Source organism: Poecilia reticulata, linkage group LG10 (genome assembly GCF_000633615.1).
Source record: "Poecilia reticulata strain Guanapo linkage group LG10, Guppy_female_1.0+MT, whole genome shotgun sequence".
NCBI classification, from domain to species: Eukaryota; Metazoa; Chordata; class Actinopteri; order Cyprinodontiformes; family Poeciliidae; genus Poecilia; species Poecilia reticulata.
This window is the reverse complement of record NC_024340.1, coordinates 10,860,461-10,885,185: the sequence shown is the minus strand read 5'-3', so window position 1 is coordinate 10,885,185 and position 24,725 is coordinate 10,860,461. Positions and strand designations below refer to the sequence as shown.

The 24,725-nt window shown below is 41.4% G+C and overlaps 3 protein-coding genes across 3 annotated transcripts; 1 reads left to right on the top strand and 2 right to left on the bottom strand.

Annotated features, from left to right (window-relative positions):
- Positions 1-466: 466 nt before the first annotated feature.
- atoh1b (atonal bHLH transcription factor 1b) lies at positions 467-1,526 on the top strand. Its single transcript, XM_008419930.2, has one exon. The coding sequence runs from the start codon at positions 499-501 to the stop codon at positions 1,231-1,233; it is 735 nt and encodes a 244-aa protein (XP_008418152.1). The 5' UTR covers positions 467-498; the 3' UTR covers positions 1,234-1,526.
- Positions 1,527-1,577: 51 nt separating this feature from the next.
- dok3 (docking protein 3) lies at positions 1,578-14,524 on the bottom strand. Its single transcript, XM_008419929.2, has 5 exons — positions 14,248-14,524; positions 7,507-7,797; positions 7,112-7,202; positions 4,705-4,892; positions 1,578-3,524 (listed from the first exon to the last, which is right to left on the bottom strand). The coding sequence occupies exons 1-5, from the start codon at positions 14,302-14,304 to the stop codon at positions 2,670-2,672; spliced, it is 1,482 nt and encodes a 493-aa protein (XP_008418151.1). The 5' UTR covers positions 14,305-14,524; the 3' UTR covers positions 1,578-2,669.
- Positions 14,525-14,629: 105 nt separating this feature from the next.
- ddx41 (DEAD-box helicase 41) lies at positions 14,630-22,870 on the bottom strand. Its single transcript, XM_008419928.2, has 17 exons — positions 22,667-22,870; positions 22,036-22,131; positions 21,527-21,677; positions 21,355-21,429; positions 21,202-21,262; positions 20,975-21,111; positions 20,813-20,885; positions 20,584-20,737; positions 19,816-19,952; positions 19,450-19,612; positions 18,302-18,433; positions 18,126-18,197; positions 17,952-18,048; positions 17,580-17,729; positions 17,395-17,466; positions 15,138-15,248; positions 14,630-15,047 (listed from the first exon to the last, which is right to left on the bottom strand). The coding sequence occupies exons 1-17, from the start codon at positions 22,691-22,693 to the stop codon at positions 14,911-14,913; spliced, it is 1,845 nt and encodes a 614-aa protein (XP_008418150.1). The 5' UTR covers positions 22,694-22,870; the 3' UTR covers positions 14,630-14,910.
- Between the last annotated feature and the right edge of the window lie 1,855 nt (positions 22,871-24,725).

The following is a 24,725-nucleotide window of genomic DNA, read 5'->3' as shown; positions in this document are numbered from 1 at the left end:
TTTCATCGGTGTATTTAAATGTGGATCATGTTTCAGTTCAAGCTCAAAAGTCGTTGTGCATAACGTTGAGTCTTGGCAAGCACACTTGCAATATGATCCGCATTTATCCATTAAATTTGCGTTTGCAACGTTTACTTTCATTCCAGTTAAGAGAGACGTTACACCCTTTTCTTCCTTTATCCAAACTTTCTAGACCTCCAGTGCACATACACGCTCCTGAATGATTAATACTCCAGCTCCCCTCATGTGTGAGGATAACAACAAGGTCGTGATTGAGTTACAAAGCACAATAGGGGAGAAAAAGTCGAGCTTTGTCTGATTGTTCTTTGACAGGGTCAGAGGCTGCTCTCTCCTGAGACGGCAGGGCTGTCACTGGGCAGGGAGTGACAGCAAGGTGACTGAGGGGAGGCTCTATAAATTGGCGGCGCCGGAGCAAAACCTCTCCAAAGACGCGGAGAGTCCCGTGCGCAATATCCACTGCACCGCAGGCTGTCACTGATGATGACCGCAAAAGCAGAGCTTCCGGGCTGGCCAGAGTACCCGGAGGACTTCTCCCTGCTACAGCAGAAAAATCTGGCCCACCTCAGCTCCAAAACGTGGATTTCCTCAAACTCGGTCCGTGGCTTTTCGCGGAGGGAAGCGCACGGCGCCGCAGATGCTGGGATTTCCCTGGAGAAACTCGGGTCAGTGGGTAGACTCCACGAGTGCGCGTCCGCAGAGACGGGCCACGCGAGGGCATCCGATGGAGACAAGGGGAGCGGCTTGGGGCCTCAGAGACACCGGCGCGTCGCAGCCAACGCCAGGGAGCGCAGGCGGATGCACGGTCTGAACAAAGCCTTCGACGAACTGAGGAGCGTCATTCCATCGCTGGAAAACGAGAAAAAGTTGTCCAAGTACGACACCCTCCAGATGGCGCAGATCTACATCACTGAGCTGTCTGAGCTGCTGGCCGGCGTGGTGCAGCAGGAGTCCAGAGGCCCCCGCTCAGGGTCAGAGAAGACCTCCAGGAGGAACTTGATTCACTCGATCCGCCCGGACGCGGCTGCGCAGCCAGCCATGCTGCTGACGGGAGAGGAGCAGCAGCAGCAGAGAGACCAATCCATCAACCACCTGATCATACTCGGACCTTCATCTGTGTTGGAGTCCAACACGTCAGAAGCGTCCTCCAGCAGCAGCGATGGTGAATCCTTGACTCTCAGCGACACGGAGGACAGTCAGACTGGGAGACAGTGACAGAGAGGCAGTTTATTCCCAACTGGTTCCCAGATGTTCACATGGAAGTGAGGCAGAGCTGCTGCTGTTTGCTCCAGTAGATTAGATGTTGCGCTGCTGGATTTCAAAAGTGAAGAAAACTCACTCGTTTGTCTGAGATCCTGACTTGGTTTCCTCTTGATGAACTAAAAGAGGCCTTCGCCTGCACTTTAAGGTCCCGAACAATAACTTGTGGCATTTTCCAGTCAGTGGTTGGATCCGAGCTTTTATTTTGAAATAAAACAAGTATTTTTCTATTTAAGAATAGCTAATCTGTATTTTATGAGGGATGGGATTTTTTTTTGCTACAATAAAGATATAATGAATTAATGGGTGTGCATTTTAATTTATTTATGTATATATCACTTCTAGTGACGTGCACAATTCACACTAACGCACAATGCTGCAAAATTTATAAGTATACATTCCATGGCTAATGAGATAAGGAGACAATGAAACTTTCTGTTGCACAAGTCACTAGGTCAGAGTGAATGCACTACATTGCAATAATATTCATGCTTATTAGCTAAGTTTTCACAGATGATACCACATTATAACTACAAACCTAAATCTATTTTTACTGGGCCTTTTTGTCAAAGACCAACACGAAGAAGAACATGACAGTCATTGCAGCAGAATGAAAATGATCAATTATTTTAAAGAATTTTTAGGGGTCTGCGACTCTTGTCCCTGGCTGCCGCTGTCCTGCAACTTTTGGATGCATCCCCCACTCCATCACACCTCAGTCAAATTAAGAGGTAATGACCAAACTCTTCTAAAACTTGCTGGCTTGCTATTTGATTTGGGATTGTTGGAGCGGGGTTGCATCTCAAAGTTGCAGGCCGGTGGCGCTCGACGGCTGGAGTGTAGAGAGGCTAAACTCAAATGCATGACGAACTTTTATCCTTTTCATTTAGAAAAAGTTTAGAAAACCATGCAATCTTTCACAATTTCGAGGTCCTTCGTGTCGGTCATAMTATCCCAGTAAATTATACTGAAGTTTCTGGTTTGTAATGTGACAAAATATTAGAGAGCTCAGCACTGTATCAGCTAAACGTTTCAGTTTTAAACAACTGCTTCCTACTTCACCCGGTCAAGCAAAGTGGCTTCAAAAGGTACATTGCTTCTCTAATGTCCAAGCTGCAAAGAACAAAAACCGATTATCACATTTTGCTGTTGCTAATCCCGCTCACCCCCACCCCCCAAAAAAGTGCAGCTCCAGATCTATTTTCAAAGCAGAAAAACATACAAACATCTGCAAGCACCAGAAGCCTGACAGCAGGTGTCCGGCGGAAGGGATTTTAGAGCCGTAAAGAAACTAATTATGGCGCTTGACAGTTCATCACGGTTAAAAACTGCTCTTCCCACTCAGTCTGTGAGCAAACAGCCTACGGTAAAACGTGGGGCTGCCTGCCTGCTCAATAGGGAAGAGGAGGCTGGAACTTCGCCAGGTCCTTAGAAATAATTTCTGCCAGCCTGTGTTTGAAGCTGCCGGGGAACTCAGATGGGACGGCGAAGCCGGTGGCCTCTTCCGGGTTGCTCGCGTCGTCCACCGCCTGTGCGTTGTACCCCGCACAGTCGGAGATATCTGCGGGTGGGAGATGCAGGCTTTGTGGTAGTGCTGAGGCAAAGTGATCTGCATGGGTGAGGTCAAGAGAAAGGGGATCATTCGAATAATGGAGGTCGGAGGAGGAGGGGAAGGAGTATCTTTTGGTCTCTCTGTACGTGCACTGAAATTCGCCAATCTCAGTTTTCCTCATCGGTGGAGGCGTGGTCTTCCTCAAGTTGTAATAAATGCTGTCCTGTGTGTCGGCATCCTCATCTACAGCGTCAAGGGAATGACACCGATCATCCTCACCCTCGGCTTCCTCTTCTTCCTCCTCCACCTCCTCCTCCTCTCTGCTCTCCTCTTCCACCTCATCTTTGCTGCTGTAGAGATAAGGCTGGAGAGGACACAGATGCCTCATACTCTCCTCGGAGGGGCGATTAATCGTAGAGTACTGGCTGGCAGAACAGTCCTCCTTGTCACGACGGACCCGCACAAGGCTGTAGATTGGAGGTGCGTCGGTCTGGACGACCGCGGCTGGAAGGGCAACGGAGGACGCGTCAAACGATGACCTTTTTTTGACACCGCAGGGCCGGGCGCCCTGTTTCTTCTGCAGCGAACACTGACTCGATAAGGCCTGGAAGATCTGGGCGCCTTCGCGGGTCAGGAAGGTGAACACTCCCTCTCCCGAGTCGCAGCGACGGCCCGCTTCGATGCAGAAGCCCCCCTGCAATCACAATCAAACCAGGGCTCAATTTGCGGTTAGCACAATTTTTTACGAATACTGAGCCGCGTAAAAAATTATCCACGCGCCTCGGAAGCGGCGACGTCGTGTCACGTTGCGACAACAGTCTTCACCGTTTTGTGTTGGGATTTTATGTGGTCAACACAAAGCAGCTAATAACTGCAAAGTGAAGTGTAATATGACATCTTTAAATAAAATTTWAAAAAATCTAAAAAAGTGTGACCTGCATTTGTAAGCAGCCCCATTAACTCTGATTGCATTTCCCCCCCAGTTTCCAATTCCAATTTCCCTTTGGGATGAATAAAGTATTTTTGAATTTTGAATTGAATTGATCAGCATAAAATACAATGAAACCAAAAAATAAAAATGAATTAAAATTGAGTCCAGCTGTGTTTCAGTTTAATTCCAGCTCTTCTGTAAAGGCATCAGCAGTTTGCAAGACATTAGTGAACCAAAAGTGCCTTCAGTGTAGAAGATGTGTTGTTTGCCTCAAACCTTTTCACAAGTTCTAGTCTTAGAAGACTCAAATTAAACATATCGGGATGCGTGCAAAACATTTTGGCGTGGAAAACATCACCCTCACTACATCGCACATGTCAGCATCGGCCTGTGTGGAAGTTTGTTGACTTCCAATGACAAAGTTAAGCTCAATGCATACTGGTGCGATAAAACGGCCCAGTCAAAGTCTAGACTAATTGAGAATCTTTCACATGACTTGAACAGTGATGTTCAAAGATGTCCTCCATATAAATTATATGGGTTTGAGTTATTTTTTGCACAAAAGATTTGCAGGCATAATTGCGATTAAAAACTATTGATTGGGAGGGAGGGGAGTTTACAAATGTGTTTCATTCGACCTTTAATTAACGAGGTAAGCTGCTAATAAGGCGTTCTTATTTGCAATAATGACCTGACAAGGCTGCTATGCTACACTTTCAGATTATTATTTTAAACCAAAACCATGTCATATGCTTGGTGTTGCTCCATCACACAAAATCACAGTAAGACATATTGACGTCAAAAAAAAGTGCATGGATTTATTTTGTGGGGCATTTTATGTTCGCAGAGACTTCACTCATACAAATGAGTCTTTGTGCGACAATCTAAGATAAAATCTCTCTTTTGGCATTAAGATGAATCAATGAGGTTCGCTACACTTTACCTCCACTTGTCCAAACTTGCGCAGGAGTCTGTACGGCCAGCTGTAGATGACGCCGCCCGTGTTGACATCGAGGAGCTCCAAGGCCTCGCTGTCTGTGAACACCACATACTCCCCGGCCAGTTTGCACCTCTTGGCCGCGTCCGTGCCCAGGATCTTCACTTTGTACTGGTCAGGAGGAAGTGTCGGCTCTACACTTGTCAGAAAACAACCCAGCGGGGAGGCGTTCGTACGTACATCAGGACAGAGCAAATCCAAGAAACTTGTTACAGCAGCGTGTCATTAAAGGAAACAAGCGCACGCCACGTTTTCAAAACAGACAGCCTGATTTAAATAAAAATTACTCGCACTTTGCTAATCTCTCCGTGCGTTTGAGCCGCCCGGGTGACTTGGGGGAATGTAATCCGTTCGGAAATGAAAGGAAATGCATTTTCATAAGCCGGAACTTGCTGATGCCGGAGCATTCGAGCTTTAACGCATGAACAAACGAGCACACTTTAGCCGCTTTTGACGAATGACGCGAGTTTCAGCAGATGCTTAGAATTTATTGTGTTGCGACATACCGCCTGGTCGTCTTACATTTATTTAGTAAGCGGAAACTCATTTGACACTAACCGTCAAGGTATTTACACTACATTACAGTAATGACAGGGTGAGAGCTTGACTTTACGGTGTTTGTAAAAAAAATTTTTAAAAAGCACCTGTTTATCTAAGCAAGAGTTCAATCTTTCTAAAGAGATATTGCTGAAGAGTCTTTAATGTTAAATGAAAATAATCTGGTTAATGATTTTGATGCTGATAAAGTACTGTACAATGGACTTGGGTGTAAACAGTTTGTGGAGCAGATTAAAGATAATGGGGAAGATGTTTTACGCGTGTTTACGATGGCAGGTGTTGCACTTCTTRTTGCTCAGTTCGACTTCTTGGCATGTTTTTAGCGTGTATACAAATTGGGAGGGGAAACCACCATCTTCTTTCGTTACTTCCTTTCTAACTAAAAGAAAGGACATTCTCTTTAAATTCATTTGTACGTTTTACGACATAAGAAATTATCTGGTTTGAGCTGTGTGGGGAAAAAAAACAAAAAAACATTCAGCAGTTTCAAAAGGGTAATAATTTATGAAACTAAGAGAAAGATAATGGAGGAAAAAAAGGTCTGCGTGAAAAGCTCCACCCCATGATTCAGTATCTTTGGTAACAGTAACTTGAAATAGTCGCTTCCTGTGCGATTTTATCAGCCACTCATGTCACTGAGGATGGATTTAGGGCCAACTCTTCTGTACAGCTACTTCAGTTCATTGGGGTTTCAATTAGGTTGAGCCCTGGACTTTAAGTAGGCCACTGCAATGCCGTTATGCCTTTCTTTTAGGCGTACTCTGCTGTAGATTTGTCTATGCGCTTAGGATTTCTAACCTGTTACGTAAGAGCATTTGTAACAAGCCTTAGTTGTCAGACAGAAAGGGTTTAATTTCACTCTTGAAAGCTTTGGGTTACAAAATGCTTGTGGTCATCTTGGTGACTCTGAGGCACCCAGGCCCCAAAGCACRCCCATAGCATGAGCTGTCTGTGCTGATATTGCCATTGGTTTACTCTAAATATAACATATGATATTGTGGCCAAACATCACAAAAAGTTCTCATCCGATCAAAAGATACTGCTCAATCAGATGCAGTTTTGCTAAACAAAGTCACGCTTCTCAAAGAAGTCAGATAAGGTCATCAGAGTCACAGCTGTTTTTTTGTTGTTGTTTGTGTTCAGTCTTTTCTCTCAGCATTCTCTGGCAACGATCTTGAATATAATAGTTTTTCTCAATGAAAACTGATGGAGTTCAGCTCTTCAAAAACGACCTAATAATCATGTTTACATCAATTGCCTCTCTAACGTCACAGCTGGTGTCCGCTTAGCATCGTGCTAACACATAGCAACAAACTGGCTGGCAGCTTTCTGGCGAGCAAGTTTACAAACAGTATGTCTGTGGTAAAGGTTTTTTTTAACACAGTTTTTGTATTTCGGCTGTTTTTCTTCATTATGTAATAGAATTGTGGAAACAGTTTTTCTGTTTTAGCCATTTATAGGCAGCAGCACCGAATCATTTTAGAACTTGGTAAAGTTCAGTTTATTGTTATTTTGTGATGACAAAAATATGTTTTATGTTACTATGAATGTACACTACGAAATTAACAGCGGGAAATTCCTACCCGAAATTATTTAAAATAAAAGTCTTTTTGTTTATCCTGAGTAAAAACGGGAAAAAAAATTGCTCCTCGCTGCACCTTTTCATTTTCTGAACAAAGCACATCTTCCAGCTTTTCGGCAGTAGCTCCACATAGCAACACACCATCAATTAGCAGAAACAGTGCAGCGTTGCGCTCATCCTACTGGATGGACGCTAACAAATGATGGGAATTACCGCTTTTCCAAGACGAGTAAAGGTCATTATCCTCCATGGTGAGGCCATTCCCTCCCTCAAAATCCCCTTTCTCCGACTCTCCAGGATCCCTCTGTAAACACGGTGGCACAGTAAACATTACACAGCGTAAACGCCTCCCTCTTATCACTGCTTTTTATGACTTCAGAGTGGTAAGATGCAAGCAAGAACATGGCTTGTGCAAGCACAAGAATTGGAGAAGTGGCAGAAGTTCCAGATAATGTTTCAACTTCCCCATGTTCTTATCGTGTCTGGCTGTGGGGAAGCTTTCTGAGCATTTTTCCCAAATTCAAAACGCTGATATGAAGCGAAAGTCTGGCAGCTGCGTGGGAGGGGGTGGGGGGGTCGGGTCATAACGACGGGGGTTAGCGCGGTACCTGGAAGGCGAGAACGCAGAGGGCGCTGATCCAGTCCTGGCTCTCCGTGGAGGCGAAGGTGTAGGTGTGGTGTGTGGTGTTCAGGTAGAAGGCCGTGCAGCGAGCCGGGCACGACTCCTTGGCCGCAGGGGTGACGCTCAGACAGTCGCTTAAGCGCACGACCTTCCTCTCTTGTGCTTTCTGTCGGCCGGCCTTTAGCTGCTCGCCGTCGGATACAGAGCGGAACTCCAGCCGACCCACACCCATGGAGCTGGGCTTGAAAAGCACCATCCAGATTTTCCGCCACGTTCTCTGACAGGAAAAGAAAGGGGACTTTTTTATTTTATTTTATTTTTTTTTTTTTTACTGGAGACAGATTTTGAAAGTGAAATCGGCCTCCAGTGTCTCCACTGGAAAAATGGTAAATGGTGTGTACTTGTCCAGCGCTTCATCAAGTCCAGAGGACTCCATAGCACTTCATTCATTCATTCATTCATTCATTCATTCATTAACACACTGCATCATCTTCTAGCTGTATGAGTGGAGGCACACCTTAAGGCAAAAATAATGATTGAGCTGTCATCTAAACTCTTAATATTACTTTTTGTGCTTGTCTAGCCTTAATTACTTACTTACCTACCAACCAAACAAACCAGCAATGGCTCTGAGAAGTCCTGTTACAATGTCAGACTTTTAAACTTCAAATCCATTAACGTGAGATACGTCATGAAATATTTCGACATTTCACATACGAACTTGTTTTTTTATTTTGCCCACTCTTCTGAAAAAGTTTCATCTCATGTATTTGCTCTTGGATTTAGTTCTGTTCTCTGAGACGCCATTCGAAAACTTGCATGCTTCTTTTTTTTTTTGCTGAAAACATCTATTGTTGCTGATTCACAGTGATGCTACAAATGAAGCCTCTCTTCACTTTCACATTTCCATGAGACGCCTGAAAGTCCATCCATCCATTTTCTTGCACCCTTTTTCCCTCAGTGGGGTCAGGAGGGGTGCTGGTGCCCATCTCCAGCCAACGTTTTGGGCGAGAGGCGGGGTACACCCTGGACAGGTCGCCAGTCTGTCGTAGGGCAACACAGAGACACACAGGACAAACAACCATGCACACACACACTCATACCTAGGGGCAATTTGGAGAGGCCAATTAACCTAACAGTCATGTTTTTGGACTGTGGGAGGAAACCGGAGTACCCGGAGAAAACCCACGCATGCACAGGGAAAACATACAAACTCCGTGCAGAAAGACCCCAGGCCGGGAATCGAACCCAGARCCTTCTTGCTGCAAGGCAACAGCTCTACCAACTGCACCACTGTGGAGCCCACGCCTGAAAGTTCGGGGTCTAAACTGTCTAGACATTAAAATGTTTATGAATTCACTCAGGGTCGATCAGAAGAGAGGTAACCCCACATCATGACGCTGCCATCACCATTTYCCACAGAGGTTATGAGCTACTGTTTGGTGATGCTCAATGCTTTTTGCAACCATTTTTCTGATCTGTGTCTTCTAGCGATGTTGTCATGCAATGAAGTTTATTTATTTTATTTTATTTTTTTAATCGTTTGTAACCTCTCCCCAGAGTTAAGCAAAGGATGCAAACAAGCAAAAGGTCAGGAAACTCTGGTTCATCACATTCACTCAAGTTGTGGCATGTGTGAACTCAAGAAAACTGAAATAGATCAAAAAATGCTTTTGCTTTTGACAGTCATATTACAAGAGCACTGATAAGTTTATTTATTTCAGTAACTCCATACATTACGGAGGTTAATTGCACTTATTGATGATTTTTAAGGCTTTTAATTGTAATAGTTACGAGGATTTTCCACTAACAAATGAAAACACGACATTAATGATTAGAATTTCATCAGACTAACATAAAAAAATACCTTCAATTCAGAAATGTGGACTTAATGAAGGTTATATGCTTAATGCCTTATTTATAGTTATTCTTCAAATAATCTCGACAAGCAGCCTCATCGGAATCTATATTATGATTTATTGAGTATGAGCGCACATCRCATCAAAAAGTAATTTTAAAATTCTTACGTCTGGAAAACAGGACTTCAACAGGGGTGTGTGAACTTTTATTGGCCACAGTATCCGTTTAAAATGGGGAATAGGTTTTTAAGCAGGTATGGCTGAGCGTTAACGGAAAGATGGATGAAGCTAAATTATAAAAAAAATGAAATAGAATTACATSAACATTTTCCAGATCTTTACGTAACTGTTGTTTAGGACTGAGCTCAATCCCAGAGTGTGTGTGAGGTTGTGTGTGTGTGTGATTGTGACAGAAGGTGTGTTTGCACACTGCTCTTAGAGGAAGCGTGATCAACAGGTAAACCTCCTGTTCTTGTTCTAAAGCAGCTTGATAATCCTCATCCGATTCTCAGAGCTGAAGTGAAAAATGAAGCCAAGAGTTTACAGGTGACATATTGTTCCYGTTACTCGGGAGCAAAGACCAGAAGAGAGAGCCTCACTTCTCTTTTCGCCACCCATCAACTTACACCTCTGGTCTGCAACCTGAAACTGATTTCAGGAACCAAATTCAAACATCTGTAGCCTTTCTCTGTATTCTAGTTTGCTCTGTCTTACATTTACCGATCAAGTCTTATTTGAGTTATTTGGGGTTTTGTGTTGTAACACGTCTTCTCATGGTTGCRTCTGCAGGATGAAATTTTACCAAATTTCTGACACTGCCGTGAGGACGCACACCCTGCAGAAAGCAGAAGTGACCATGATAGTAGGGGTCAAGAAAAGAAGGTGTGAAAGTTTAGTTAAAAGCATCAGTTGTTTTTTTTTTAAATGGCAGAACATTATTTCCTCACTGCAACTTCTGGAAACCCAAATTTAAACCTTGCAAAACAATACCAGAAAAACTTCCTCTCTGCTAATAATCTCTGGTTATCGGACCACTTCAACGAGCTTTTAGTTGCTTTTGCCGCCATAATCAGGTCAGATTTAATTCATTGTGACAGTCCTTTACTTTTTAAACCTAACAGGTTTTTGCAAAGCAATKAACATTTTCACTTACTCCCAAAGAAACAGCAAGTTTCATGTTTTTAAATCCAAACCGCTGAGCTGAGAAAACCCACATTTGAATTGCAGTAAGACAAAAATATAACAGTTATCTGTTCAGTTATCCTGTATATACATTCGTCATCTTTTTTTTTTTTTTAATGAGCCAAAAGTAAGTTCAGCCAGATCTTTAAAAGAATTCGGTATCGTAATACAAACAACTTTTAATGGCAGTAAATTAAACTCTGACATTAAATAAACAAGTCGGCCAACTGGAAGGACTGATCCGATTTATGTTTAAGCTTACGTGCAGAACCGGGAAGGGAATGGTTCGCAAAGAGATGGGATGCAAAGAACGTGTAAACGACCGGATCAACTTCTCTACAGGGATCGGATGCTGCTGTTCCCCTTTCAACTTTCTTAGAAATCAAATGGTGGATCACTTTGGGGGGAGGAGGATACACGGCAATGACAAGCTGGTATTGGGAGAATTCCTCTTGCATGTGTGTTTTTGATTAGAAATTTCCAAGAACCATAGAAACGGCACCAACGTGTAACAAATGCTGCACAACCCAGTCAGAGGAGATGTTCTGCACTCTGATATGGTTTAAAAAATTTTTTATGTTTGATGTTTGAACAGGTATAGACAATGAACAGGAGTGTTTTCTTCTTTTGGTTCCATCTGGTTAGGTAAAAGAAAATCTCTTATATATATATATATATATATATATGTACCGGTATATATAATTCTGAGGCGCTCTCACACTACACACCACATGTTAGAAATGATTTTTCCACTGGTGTACTGGGCCACTGTACTGTGAAAACCACAAACGCAGCGTAGCTCCAAACACCACTTGTTACTAATATCGCTCTCTGAACCACCGAGTGTGACAACAACGCACAATTTGATGCAGTAAAAATTATTTTATTTTATTAAAAAGCAATTTAATCTACGCGTTACCAAACGCATCAGAACAAAGATAAAAGTTGGAGGATTAGCTGCAACTAAAGCCGATCTCTGTTCCAGCTTTTTACAGATCCATACTTACTATAAAATTATCTTTTCCCTGTTAAAAGGTTAATTACTTTACTGATTAAAACCACCAAATCATGATAGAGCCACCTCCGTGCCTTAAAGAAATTCCTTTYATGAGATGCTGCCATGTTTTAAACATACTTACGTCTAGTTGTGATATTTTAAAATGTCTGATGATCTTTGCAGTGGTTGGGTTCAGAAAAGTTTCTTCAATAATGGCAACGGTTGACAACTATACAAAAGGTTCACCTCAAGTGTGTCAAATGTTGCTGAAGGTTTATTTTACCACTCAGTCAGGAAGTTGGATTTGATTATAGCTCTACAGCTATCTTGACTTACATACTTTATTTGGACTCTTACTGTTCCTGTTTGTGTTCATTTCATGGTTTCAATCTCAACATGAGGCATATAAAAGAAATGCTTTTTAGAGAAACTTGTAAATCCAGGGAGGCTTTTTTTTTTTTTAAGTCATTTAAGTATTATTTTCATTCTTACTTTTCAGTTTCTTTATATTTCAAAGCACTGTATAATTATTGTCATTATTTCACTCCTGTGACTTGGTTTTCTGTGCAAGCGTTTTAAACTTTTGTCTGAAAAATAAAAAAAGCTCCCAACAAGTTTGAGTTTGCCACAACTTTAAAAGTCTAAAGATCGTATGAAACAAATATTTTAAGGATACATCAAACATTTTTACTTGATGTTTTGGAACAAAAATCCCATAACACGTCAAAAAAAGATTTCATAATGTCTCTGTTTAAGCTTCAGATAAAGACTTTGTGCATAAAAATGTCATTTGAGGTAAAACTTGCTTGTTGAAGAATGCAGTGCTGTTGTAGAGAAAGTCTTTGCCTCATGCGTTTCTCTTGTACGGGCTTCTTTGGATTTTGTCTCGTACTTCTTTTAGACAACATGACCCAATCAATCATGAAACTATCATTTCAGACAAGATATGACCTTGGTAAAAAATAAAAATAAAAAAAAGGAAGTTTTCAAATTCTGATTCATTTATTAAATAGAGAAAAAAAGCCAGTCAACCTGACTGAGAATAATTTCTTTTTCTTATATGCCGCATTAGTTTTACAACAGATGTAATGGGAAGCATATCTTCCTTTTACCTTTTTTCCCCGTCAATCCAATGAAAACTTCCCTCCAGAGTATTGAGGATCATTGAGAGTTTTTGGACAAATGTGAGGTTTTTCTTTAAGCTCTTTTTGGCCAGCAGTGGCCAAAAAGATCCACTGCTCTTTTTGGCAGTGGCTCTTTTTGGCCACTGTCAAAAAGAACCTCACAGAGATACAATTTCTCCCACACTCTGTCTTATTACTGAATCACGAGCGTTGACGCTCACTGAGGCCCGCAGTGCTTTAGATGACGTTTGGGTACTTTTGTGACCTCCAGGATGAGTTGTTGGTGCGATCTTGAAGTAACTGCACCTGTTAAACTGTGAYTTTACCATGATTTCCTTTGGTATGTTGATTTTAGTTRCAGCAGCAACGGAGGCTCGATTCCTGCCAGAGTCATAGAATCAAGAAATAGCTTAAATAGCAGCTCCAACACCACGATGTAGGGTGAAAGACGAGCAACACCTCATGCCACAAATTCAGAAACAGAYGAGAAAGTTATTGACATCCATCAGTCTGGAAAGAGTTACAAGCTCATTTCCTTCAAAGGTTTCAGAACTCGAGCAATGAAGAGAGAAAAAAGACAAAGGGAAAAAAAAAACATTGCTGAACCTCCCTAGGAGTGGCCAAAAGTATCTCAAGACCGCATCGACAACTCATCCATGAGGTCACAAAAGCAACCAAAGCAACATTTCAAGCATCGCTGATCTCACTTGCCTGTTACGGTCACCGTTCAAGACTCACTGACACTGACGAGAGGCTCGGCAAAACRCAGGTGTTCGTGTGAGAGGTCCAAGGAGAAAACCAAACCGAGCATAAAGACACTTCTCACATTCGCCAAAAAGCAGACACAGAACAAATCTGTAAGGGGGGGAGGACATATAAATAAATACACAATCCTGTATGCGGGTGTTGAATTCTAAATCTACTGAACTCGGTGTACTATTTTCACATGTGTGGCTGCTCCAGTTATTTTTACTTTTTATTTTTGCATGTCTATTTRTTCCGATGGAGTAAGCTGAAATGGAACTTACAACGCTGATTTCTGCTTCTGCAGAAATACCAAGTATTTTTTTTATCAGTCATTTAACCTCTAAATCCTCCTAGAAAAAAAAAATCATAGTCATATGATACATACATACATACATACATGATTATACATCATGCAATTCAGCATGAGTTTTCACATCAGCCCATTGTTACTGCAGAAGAGCGACAGAGAACAWTCTGCTGCCTTGTACTAGTGACATGTAGAAAAACAAATGTCATCTAGTTTGTAATATTTGGAGTAGAAGTACATATGCTTGAGGGGATAAATATCCTGATAGCAGTATTGACATATCTATTATTTTTTAAAATAATCTTAAAAAAGTAGGACGCTGTSCCGTACAAGGTGCTGCAACACAAATGCCAACACTGTGAAAGCGTTTGTATGCAGCAGCACTACGCACRTTTAAACTTTTCCACCTTTTATAAGAACCGAACACTCAAATCACCGCATTTCAGCCAAGCGCTGAAAAGCAGGCAGAGTGTTTCTCGTACTTTATCGAATGGCAAAAGATTCAACTTACTTTCCCAAACTTGGCCCCTTGAAGATGCAGCATCCCCTCTTTGAAAATGACCTCCATGCTCGTACGCTTTGGATGAAAACTGTTCACACGCTGACAGCAGTTGCTGCGATGTGGCAAAAAATGTGACAAGTGATGAGGTTAAAATTAGGCCTCCTCTACCACAAGTCTGACTTTTTCCTTGACGTCATGAACTGCTGTCATGCTGCCGCCGTTGACCTGTGTCCCTGACAGGAGGAGTTAAGAAAAATCATCATCTGCAACCTGTTACAAAAGAAAGGACACACAAGTTGTGTGTGCTGCCGTTTTCTTAAGTCAAACTTCCCTTTGAATTATTTTGCAACCACATCAACTTCCTCGTAGAAAAAAAACTCAGCGACACTTCTTCAATTTTGTACATAATACAAAAAGATCATGTAAAATATAAAAGGTTTTATTTACAGTTCAGATGATACTAGCAGTATTTAAAAAAATAACATTCACAGCAAGTAACTTAAGAGGAAAAGAAGCAAACAATCACTTTTGTCTAAYAGACCTAGAGGAGGATGATAAAATAAACTTCCTCAATTCAGAGACATTACATGTAAGTGTAAGGTTTCCGCTGAAATATTTTCACCTACATCAGGACAACTTGCATTCTTGTGAAAAACAAAACGAAGATAGCGTTTAAAAGTCCATCGAGCTATGAGCCAGGTAGTCTTTCCGACCGATGTTGGTGACCTGCTTGGTCTGCATGGCCTCCAGCTTGGGACAGTCGGTAATACGATGGCCGAGACCGCCGCAGAACGTGCAGCCCCTCTCCCCTGGGAAGACACAGCAGCAGGATGTGTTAGCATAAACCTGCTAATGCCGCACGGCRCAGTGAGGCGATATGTCACAACAAAGTAGCTCACCTCCGATGTCCAGCATGGTCTCGTCGCCCGTCTGGAGCACCTGGAGGACCGGGGGAACCTTCTGTTTGGCTTCCACCAGCAGAGCTTTCAGGTCCATCAGCACAGACTCGTCTGTTAGGAGAGACGAGACGAACGCCGCTGAGTTCAAGGTCAGCTAAAGTCAMAAGTTCTTTGTCCCCTGAAGCCTGGCTGGTTTCACCCTGCTGTTAACTTTCATCAGCTCCTCCATGTTGGTCTTTACCAGATGTGGGCAGGAATAAAAGGAATCTACTTACATACAGTACTTAAATACAGTTTTTGGAGCATTTGTGCTTTATTTGAGAAGCATTTCTTCGTAAAAACTTACATTTTACTTATTCCTCCACCACATTGCTCTAAAACTCATTACTCCTGTCGACTGCATTTGAGCGGTTTGCATCCATTTTGTTCCACTAAAATTACACTAAAAAAAATAACGTGAACATACAAATCTAACATTAAAATAGAACCATTTTACAGGAACTTGCCAGCTGGTATTTTGCATTTGGTGAATGCCATTTGAGTTTACTTTAGGAGCTTCATTTTCTAAAATGGCTTGTGGTTGACAGATTTACTYCGTTTCCCGTCATCAAGCACTTCCTCACAGACAATGAACAGAAAACAGTCGCTTGGGCTGCAGAGTTGGGTGGTTCTTAATGTCTGGATCCAGTAGTCACTGGAGGACTAACATCCTCAGACAGATGAAGATTTGGTCAGGACGATTCTGCAGCACTTCCATTAGGCGCCATCACTGTATTTCGCTTTCACACTCAACAATTTGTCACTCTTTGACATGTTGCTGCCACATTGTAGCATTGAAGTTTACATACACCAAATAAAAGAATAGAAACACGTTTTTTTTTCTTACTTTTAGCTCAGAATGGCCAGATCTACTTCTATTTACTAAATGCCACAATAGTGAGAAAAGGAATGCGTCAGATTTATTTACTGATCTCTTTAAAATCAGAAGTTAACATAAAGAAAGATTAGAGTTTCTTTAGAGAAAACCCAGATGACAATGTCATGGATTTGGACATTTCTGGTACATCCTTGGGGAATCATTTTCAGATGCTTMCAGGTATTGCGTTCATCCGTTCAAAGCGTTATATGYGAAGACAGACGTGGTGGGAACGTCCCACCATCACGCCGCCCGAGTTTGGCCCAAAAGGTGCAAATTGACCCCAAAATTAAAGCCAAAAGCCTTGAAAGATGCTGGCTGAAGCTGGCGAGACGGTGTCGTTGTCCGCAGTGAAATGTGTTCTGTACCAACATGGGCTGAAAAGCCACTCGGTGAGGAAGAAGACTTTACTTCAAAAGAAACATAAAAAGCCAGACTGCAGTTTGCAGATGGACACAGGGACATTTTAGAGCAGAGGTCATCAACTCCAGTCTGCTTGTACCCTTCTGATTGTGAATTATGTGGTGGGTCCGCTTTGCTGCAGAAMGAACTGAATTTCATAAAATAGATGGCATTATGAAGAAAGACCAGTATGTGGAAATATTAAAGCGACAACTGAAGACATCATCCAGGAAGTTAAAACTCSTGCGCAGATTGATCTTCCAAATGAGCAACAACACTGAGCAAACAGACAAAAGTGGCTTAAGGTCAACAAAGGCGATGTTTTGACGTGGCCACYACGAAGTCCTGATCTCAGTCCTATGGAGAAGTTGTGGGCGGATCTGAAAAGGCATGTGCGAGCGACGCGGCCTACAAAATGGACTCAGTTACACCAGAGCAGGAAGGAAACCTGAAAGGTTTGACCCAAGTCRGATAGTTCAGAGGCAACGCTGCCAAACACTGGAGTCGCATGTAAACTTCTGACTTTAAAGACATTAATACGTCTCTGACACACTATCCCTCTCATTTTTGTGACATTTAGCAAATAGAAGTAATTTGCTAAATAATATTACGCAGCAGTGCAAATCTATCGAGCAGAGTGAAAATTATATTTTGCTTTCAAAATGTTAAAGGTTTAAAAATGTATTTGCTCAAGTGTCTGACACAAATTACAAAGTGTGATTCTGCACACTTTGGCRAAGTTTAATGCAGAGCAATCCTGGAAGAAAACCTGTTAGAGGCTACAAAACACTTGAAACAGCTACATTTTACTTCTTTACTGTTAAAATGGAGGGGGGGACACAACAGATATTTGTAATATCTGCAGCAAAGTAAAAGTAAAAGAACAATTTTGAGGATAAATAACTTGGATTTAAAACAATAAAAGGAATATTTCCTCACCACAGCCCTTATTGATGAACGTTGTGGCAATACCGGTCTTGCCTGATCGTCCGGTTCTTCCTATTCTGTGGACTAAAACAACAAAAATKTGACAGAGAGGCATTAGAGWAGAAGTCCACACCCAACTACATAATGTGACAATCTTGTGTAGATAGAYTTATTRATCAGCATATATCCCTCTTTACCGTAGTTTTCTATCTCCTCAGGCATGTCGTAGTTCACTACATGCTGAATGGCTGGAAAATCGAGACCTTTAGATGCAACGTCTGTGGCAACCAAAACGTCTTTCTTCCCTTCCTTGAACGCYTCTATGGCTTTAGTTCTTTCYTCCTGATCTGCAAAAAGAATCGACAAATAAAACCTTCGTTTTTRCACCTGATTAGTGACTGCTTCACAGAACCGTGTGACATTTGCGAGAAGGGCGACATCTGCTGGTATTAATGAGGAAATACAAGCGGATTTTAGAAGAAAATCTCATGCTGGGTTCAACGCTCCTTCATTCACCGTTTTTGTCTCCTAATAGCTTTGCGTAGCAGCATYGACATAATTCTGCATACCTTTTCCTCCGTGTATGGCTACCGCCTCCACTCCCTTGAGCARYAAATACTCGTGGATGGCGTCCACGTCGGCCTTTTTCTCAGCAAATATCAACACCTGTCAAAACAAACGGTGACTTTACGTATATCCACTCATTTTGYYGGGATGTYTGCATAGTAAATTGAGATTTTTACTGGAGGCGGGGTTTTCTGGAGGCACTCCAGCAGGTAGACCATCTTGGCYTCCTCTTTGACATATTCCACTTCCTGCATGGGGGAAAAAAATAAAAAATAAGCTCAWGAAAATCCTCAAGATGGAATCTATGAGAAGATTTGAGAAGCTTTACAGCGACACGGAAAAAAAAACGTACCTGGATTACATCCAAGCTTGCAGCTCCGGCTCGGCCCACGTTAATAGTGACCGGTTTGACCAGAGCGCTCTTGGCAAAGTTCTGGATCTTCTTCGGCATAGTAGCACTGAAAAGTAGGGTCTGCCTTTGTCCCTAGAAAACAYGGACAAAACACACAAAATCAGGAAGACTGTTTTGCATTTTACAGACRGAGAAAATAGTCTGCATCCAGAGTGAGCGCAGCAGCTGGAACACACAACGTGGCCAATTCTAGATGATTAACTTCACTTCCTCTGAGAGCTTGAGGAGTGTGAGAAAAATCACAAAAACAAAGAAAACAAAAATTAAATGAAATCAGGAGAAATCCAGAATGAAAACACAATTTAGGCAAAAGAAAGTTTATTCCAGAGAAATGTCACCAGAAAGTATGTAGATGTTTCTGCATGTAAAAAAAATAATACTACTATTCAGTGACTAAAATATACAATAAAACAGCCAGATCACTGATCAGAGGAACATGAAAACTGCAACAACTGCACTGTGATGTGTGTATTGTTGAACAAACACTCCAGATTTGATCACTCGCTTATTTAAACTACACTTGCCCAGGTCACTTCAGAAAAAATTATTTTTTTCCACACAGCTGGAATCTCCGAAATGTGATGGGTTTTATGATCCTGATAAGCGTTTCGATYAAAGAAGGCTTTGTCTGAGTGTCTGTCAATACATCAACCAGGAAACGTTTATGGTAGAAACAGAAATTATTCACAGCAATTCACTTTTTCCATGTTCTGTTATGTTCCAGTCTTWCTTCAATTTGCACTAAATGAATCTCTCTCCTCAAACTTCTACCACATTGGGCCACAATACCCATTTAACTTTTCTTTTCCACAAAACCCCATTCCTTTTAATCAGTTAGGAGCCCAAGTCCAGTCCTCAAAAACTACTGACCTGCAACTTTCACACACATCCCTTGTCCAACACACTTGAATCAAATGACTGAATTCCCTCCTCAGCAGCCAATCATTTGATTCAGGTGTATTTGAGAATGGTTGCGTCTGAAAGTTGCAGGACAGTGGCTCTCGGGGACCAAACCTGGACACCCCTGATAAAAACATGTTGATGGTCCAATTCCCCAACATCGCTTATTTACACCACAAGTGCCTCACCTTAAAATAGGAAAATATGGTCCGGATGTCTTCTTCGAACCCCATGTCAATCATCCTGTCCGCTTCGTCCAGAGCCAAGTAGCGGCAAATGTCAAGACTGACCATCTTCTTTTGCAGCAGGTCCATCAACCTTCCAGGGGTGGCGACCATCATGTGGACGCCACTGAAAACAATACGACAAATATAAAAAGATTATCAGATACAGGTAGCTACTCTGCTTTTTGACGTTACACTTTGTGACACGGTTCATGGGAACCTCTTCTCGAGTGTCTGCGTTTGTCTCAGAATGACGTAGCTGAACACTTCCAAACGGCACAGCAGCGAACAGATTTTTCACCGCTGAGCAAGCCAATCAATCTTACTTACTGTTTCACCACCTCCATCTGCTCCTTGACAGACATTCCTCCGATGCAGAGGGCTGTGCGCAGCTGAGGAGCTCCTTCCTCTTCCAGCAGCTTGCAGTAATACTCTATGATGCCATGAGTCTGCCTCGCCAACTCTCGCTGGGGGGGGGGGGAGATTGCAGATGTTTTACTGTATGACAAGTAAAAGATTTTCCATTGCTTATGTAATTGAGGTTTAAAACTGAAAAAATATGAGGGGACTAAGATGTGCAGAGAATTTTACTCTGAACAAATCAAAGTGGCAGAGATGCATTGTTCAGGCTTTTCCTAATTGGTTCAGATATCCTTCTTTTCCAGGTGTTTTATCTGTCGATTACAATTTATCTTTTCAAAGTAACGTTTCTTTTTGGAAAGCATGCGGTTCTTTCACATAAATACAATATAAACTCTGAAATCAAACCTAACAATTATTTAGACTCAACACGTACATCGTTTATTTTTGCTGAAGAATTTCTACTCACATTTAAAATGGACAAAATTATAAAAGYTATCAATTTCCATTATTATTTTACTTCCATTCAACTTCATTTGCCTGCGACAATACAATGGGCACATTTCCACTGAAATTACTATTTAATAGTAATTTGACAAAATTTGGTTTATTAAGTATAAATAAAAATTTATTTTTGAAGTCATATAATCAACCGGTGTTTGTCAAGTAAAATGCCAAATATTTATCTCGTTTTTCCAAGAAAACCCCCCAAAAACAAACGAGTCTGGCATGTCTTACTGAGGGGCAGATGATGAGTCCATATGGTCCCTCTCTCTTGAAAAAAGGYAGACGTTTCTCCTGCTCAAGGGCAAACATGATGATTGGCAGAGTGAAGACCAAAGTCTTTCCTGATCCCGTGAAGGCGATGCCAATCATGTCTCGACCTGATAGACTACACACAAGCGCTGTCAGCTCACCAACAGTTTCACATGCATTAAATCCTGACAGAGATCATCGCTTCACTTACACTGTGGGGATTCCTTGTATCTGAATTGGGGTTGGATGGACAATCCCCTTCTTTTTTAAACCTTTTAGAATTGCTGCAAATGCAAAAACAGAAATGTGTTAACAGGAGAGACATGAAACCACAGGATGCAGTTTTAACGTGCGAGGAGTCGAGCGGCGTCACCTGGCGGAAACTTCATCTCCCTGAAGCTTTTGATGGGAAAAGGGATGCCTTCTCCGTCCACCAGGATGTGGAATTTCTTCCTGACTCGCTCGTGTCTTGTGTTTGGCATATTTAGGATGTATCGTGGCGCCTTCCAGCTACGAATGAATGTTAATCAGTTAAATGAAAAAAAGAAAAAAAAAGAAGTCCAACAAACACAAGAAAAGCTTCATTAAGTAAGGCTTCACCTTGTTTTAATTGGGTCATCATATATGATACCTTTGGCCATTTCCTTTACAGACATCAGAGCTAGAAGAAGAGATTTGAGTTTGTGCAATTAGTTGTGTCATCTACACGTTTCTCAATTCTAACTTCTGAGGGTCTTGGTTGTGTTAACGTACCTCTGCCCTCTGCCACGCTTTCCAGAATCTTCTCTTCCTCCTTCAGCTGTTTCTCTTTTGCAGACTCCTTACGGGCTGCATACGCAGACAAGTAAAAACTGTTACAGATCCCTTAAAGTAAAGACAGAAAGTAGAGACAAGTGTTGTCACATGGACAAGCTCTGCTCCAAACCTTCTGCTTTCTCCTTGAGGTGTTGATGTTGGTCGAGGAGACTAACATTGGAGCGTGGACCAAGGCCCTCCTCTTCATCCCTTTGTTCCTCTCCGCTATCCTTCTGCTCCTCATCTATGGCCTTTCCGCGCAGCCGTAGCATCTTCTGGAGCTGTAAACATTCAAAAAGCTTGACTACATACTTACTTAAAGGACAACTGCGCAACATAAAGTTAAGCAACTCAAAATATTAAAGGCCTAACAGACCCTTAATATTCATTTACCCGACTTTGACAAAGGTCCCCCCGCCCCCAAGATTCAGATTATTACATATAATGAAGTAAAAWGATGAAAATTATTAGTGTGTGGTTTTAGAATTAGTATAAGGGGTGAAAAGGATTTAATAAATATGAATAAAAAAGGTTAATGTAAGGTCATTTGGTCACGTGGAGYAAGAACCTCAACATTAAGTTTGCAGACAGACTTGTCATTTCTTTGTTTTGTAACATTACTAATGCAAGATAACTCACCGTTTGTTGTTTCCTAATTTTTACCGGAACATATGGGACATAATCATCATCTTCCGATCCTTCTGAGCCAGACTTTTCTTCACCTCCATGGGATTTCTGAAAAAATAAAACAAATGACAGATGCCATGATAATTCAAAAACAAAATTATGAAAATTGTACATTGTGGCTGAATGATTCATTTCAGAAATTTAAATTCATATTAGCGTGGTATAGACAGCTGTTCGTAGCGCCCGTCAATTTTAGTAATTCAAGCTGGTGCAAGGGACATCCAACCTTCAAGCCTCCAAGAAATGCTCACTGACACAGATGCGCATCTCAGTTTTACATTTCACCACCGTATTTACATTAAAATAGAAGCAGACACTGATAATCGTASACTTCGAAAAGTCAAAATTGCACATAGCACGGCTAGCTTACTTTGTAAGGCCCGTGTTTAGTATTAATACCTGCACCATATTACAAAAATGTATTTTTACACTTTCTGCGTGATTTTATGTTCATTTAAATGTACTATCTTATGTGAAATTATGCTAGACCTTCACTGATAAAAATAAAATTGTTAGCATGTTCATATTAGCTTTCCTTAGCTAGCTTCACCCGTTTATCACCCTTAGCTTGATCTTAACTTACCTTTAGAGCCCGATTTTCGGTCTCCATTTTATTTAATATTTACGTAACTTTACTCTGTATATCTTATGAGTTAGCTACAGATCATAATACAATAATTTAATTCAGTATATCAACTCCTCCTGTTTACACAACAGAAGCTACTAGTGTACGGAACGCCAGGAGGGTCAGATCAACCGGAGMCACATCTTCCAAACAGGCGAGACAGCGGTACGGATACAGGTATGAGCCAAAATTAAAAAAGATGAACACCACACCTGATTTTGTCAAAACGGTATTGTTTTAATCTTTCCGAACGAAAGATTTTTTTTTCACAGTATCAAAAGTGAATTAAAAAAAGAAACAAGCCAACGTACACTTGGCTATTATTGGTATAGTATAAATCTACATTCAAAACATTAAGGTAATCTTTTCTAGTTGAGTATAACCTGGAAAGCATCAGAGATGTTACATTAAAAACAGAATTTCAGCACAGATTTAAAATAATAATAATAAAAAAAATCATCCATCTTCATGAAAGCCATCAGGCAAAAAACATTGATACCGGTGTAAASCCAAAGGCTTGTGTCCTAAAGGTCTGTTTCTATTGTTTTTGCCAAGAAAACACTTGGGAGGAGGGCGTCAAGTTAACAGTACAGGTCAGAGCATTATGGATGAAAAATGAAGCTCACACATATACACAAACAACCCTCAGGAAGGTAAGAAAAAGACTCGAAGGGGCCAAAAATATTCACTCAATATGTACAAGCATTTAAATTAACTGCAACAAACAATGTGTGTCCAATGCTGGAGTGAACATTGCACAGTGCGCTGCCAAGCAGGGGCTGAAATAGCAGTTTAGAGAATAAGCACTTCATGGCAAAGGGGTTTCTTCAACACATAGTCTCAGAGTGTATTGGATATCGTAGTTCTTCATAACTAACACCAAAGAGGGACCGACACTGAAGCAACACAATTTTCCAATACAAGATAGGAGCAAAGAGTTTAGTCCCTTTTCATCATGCACAGGGATGCATCTGCAGGGGGGGCTGATAGAAATCACATTTATCATGCATCCCATAGGCCAAATGTAATAAAAGAAAAAAAATACTAAATTTAATAAGTGACGACATGAATATTATTAGTGTTGCTCTCATATCTATTGTTTTAAAAAAACATGCTGTACTATTTTTTTTTTTTCAATTTCATAACAAGAAAGTCTAGCAGGTAGGTCAAGTGGAAGGTAGATTGTTGATCGTAATCAATATCGGTATCCAATTCAGAGCCAGGATGGACGTCAGTCTCTCTGAGACTAAARGCGGCGCATCCTGTTATAACTGTAACTTAGGATGGTAGAGCTGTGTTTTCTTAATATTAGTTCAAACTATTATATTGTGCTCCATTCTGACAACTGTACATTATTAGCATATTTGRATTAGACTGCAGGTTGTGATGGATGATAAGCACCAGTTCCGTTTGACTTCATTGCAATTCATCAGTTTAACAATGTTAAAATTTCGCAGATTTGTGATAAAACCATTTATTTCATGTAATTGTTTACATACTACATAAGTAAGCACATGGATGCAGCTGAATCAACAGACTTTTCTCCGTCTCTGTGTCACTCATTCGGTTCACGTTGCAATCATAGCAAAAGGGTAGAGTTGGCCTTGAGAGCGCCAGGTGGCTTCACGGCCACGAGCCGCGTTTCAGTCTTTTTAGTGAAGAGCAAGATTTTTAAAACCAGGGTCCCTTGGCTTTATCAGGAGAAGAAAACTGGGAATGAGAGAAGGGCTCAGGCCAAACCGGGCTCTGCTGAGAGAGTTTGTGATGTGGAGAATTTTTTTTCCTTCCCCTCTGAATTTCATCCGAGTTATTGAGCTGCATTGGATGGAACCTTTTTGAGGCTGAAGTTGGACCAGTTCACTGCTACYTTCTGGCGAGTTTGCTTTGCTGAATCAAGACAGAACCTATGAGAAGCAAAGAAATGAAAAAAGAGGAAGTGAAAAAACTGGATTAGTGATGCAAATAAGGCTAACGCTGTCAGATACAAACAGAGAAATCAGCAGATGTTCTTCTCAAA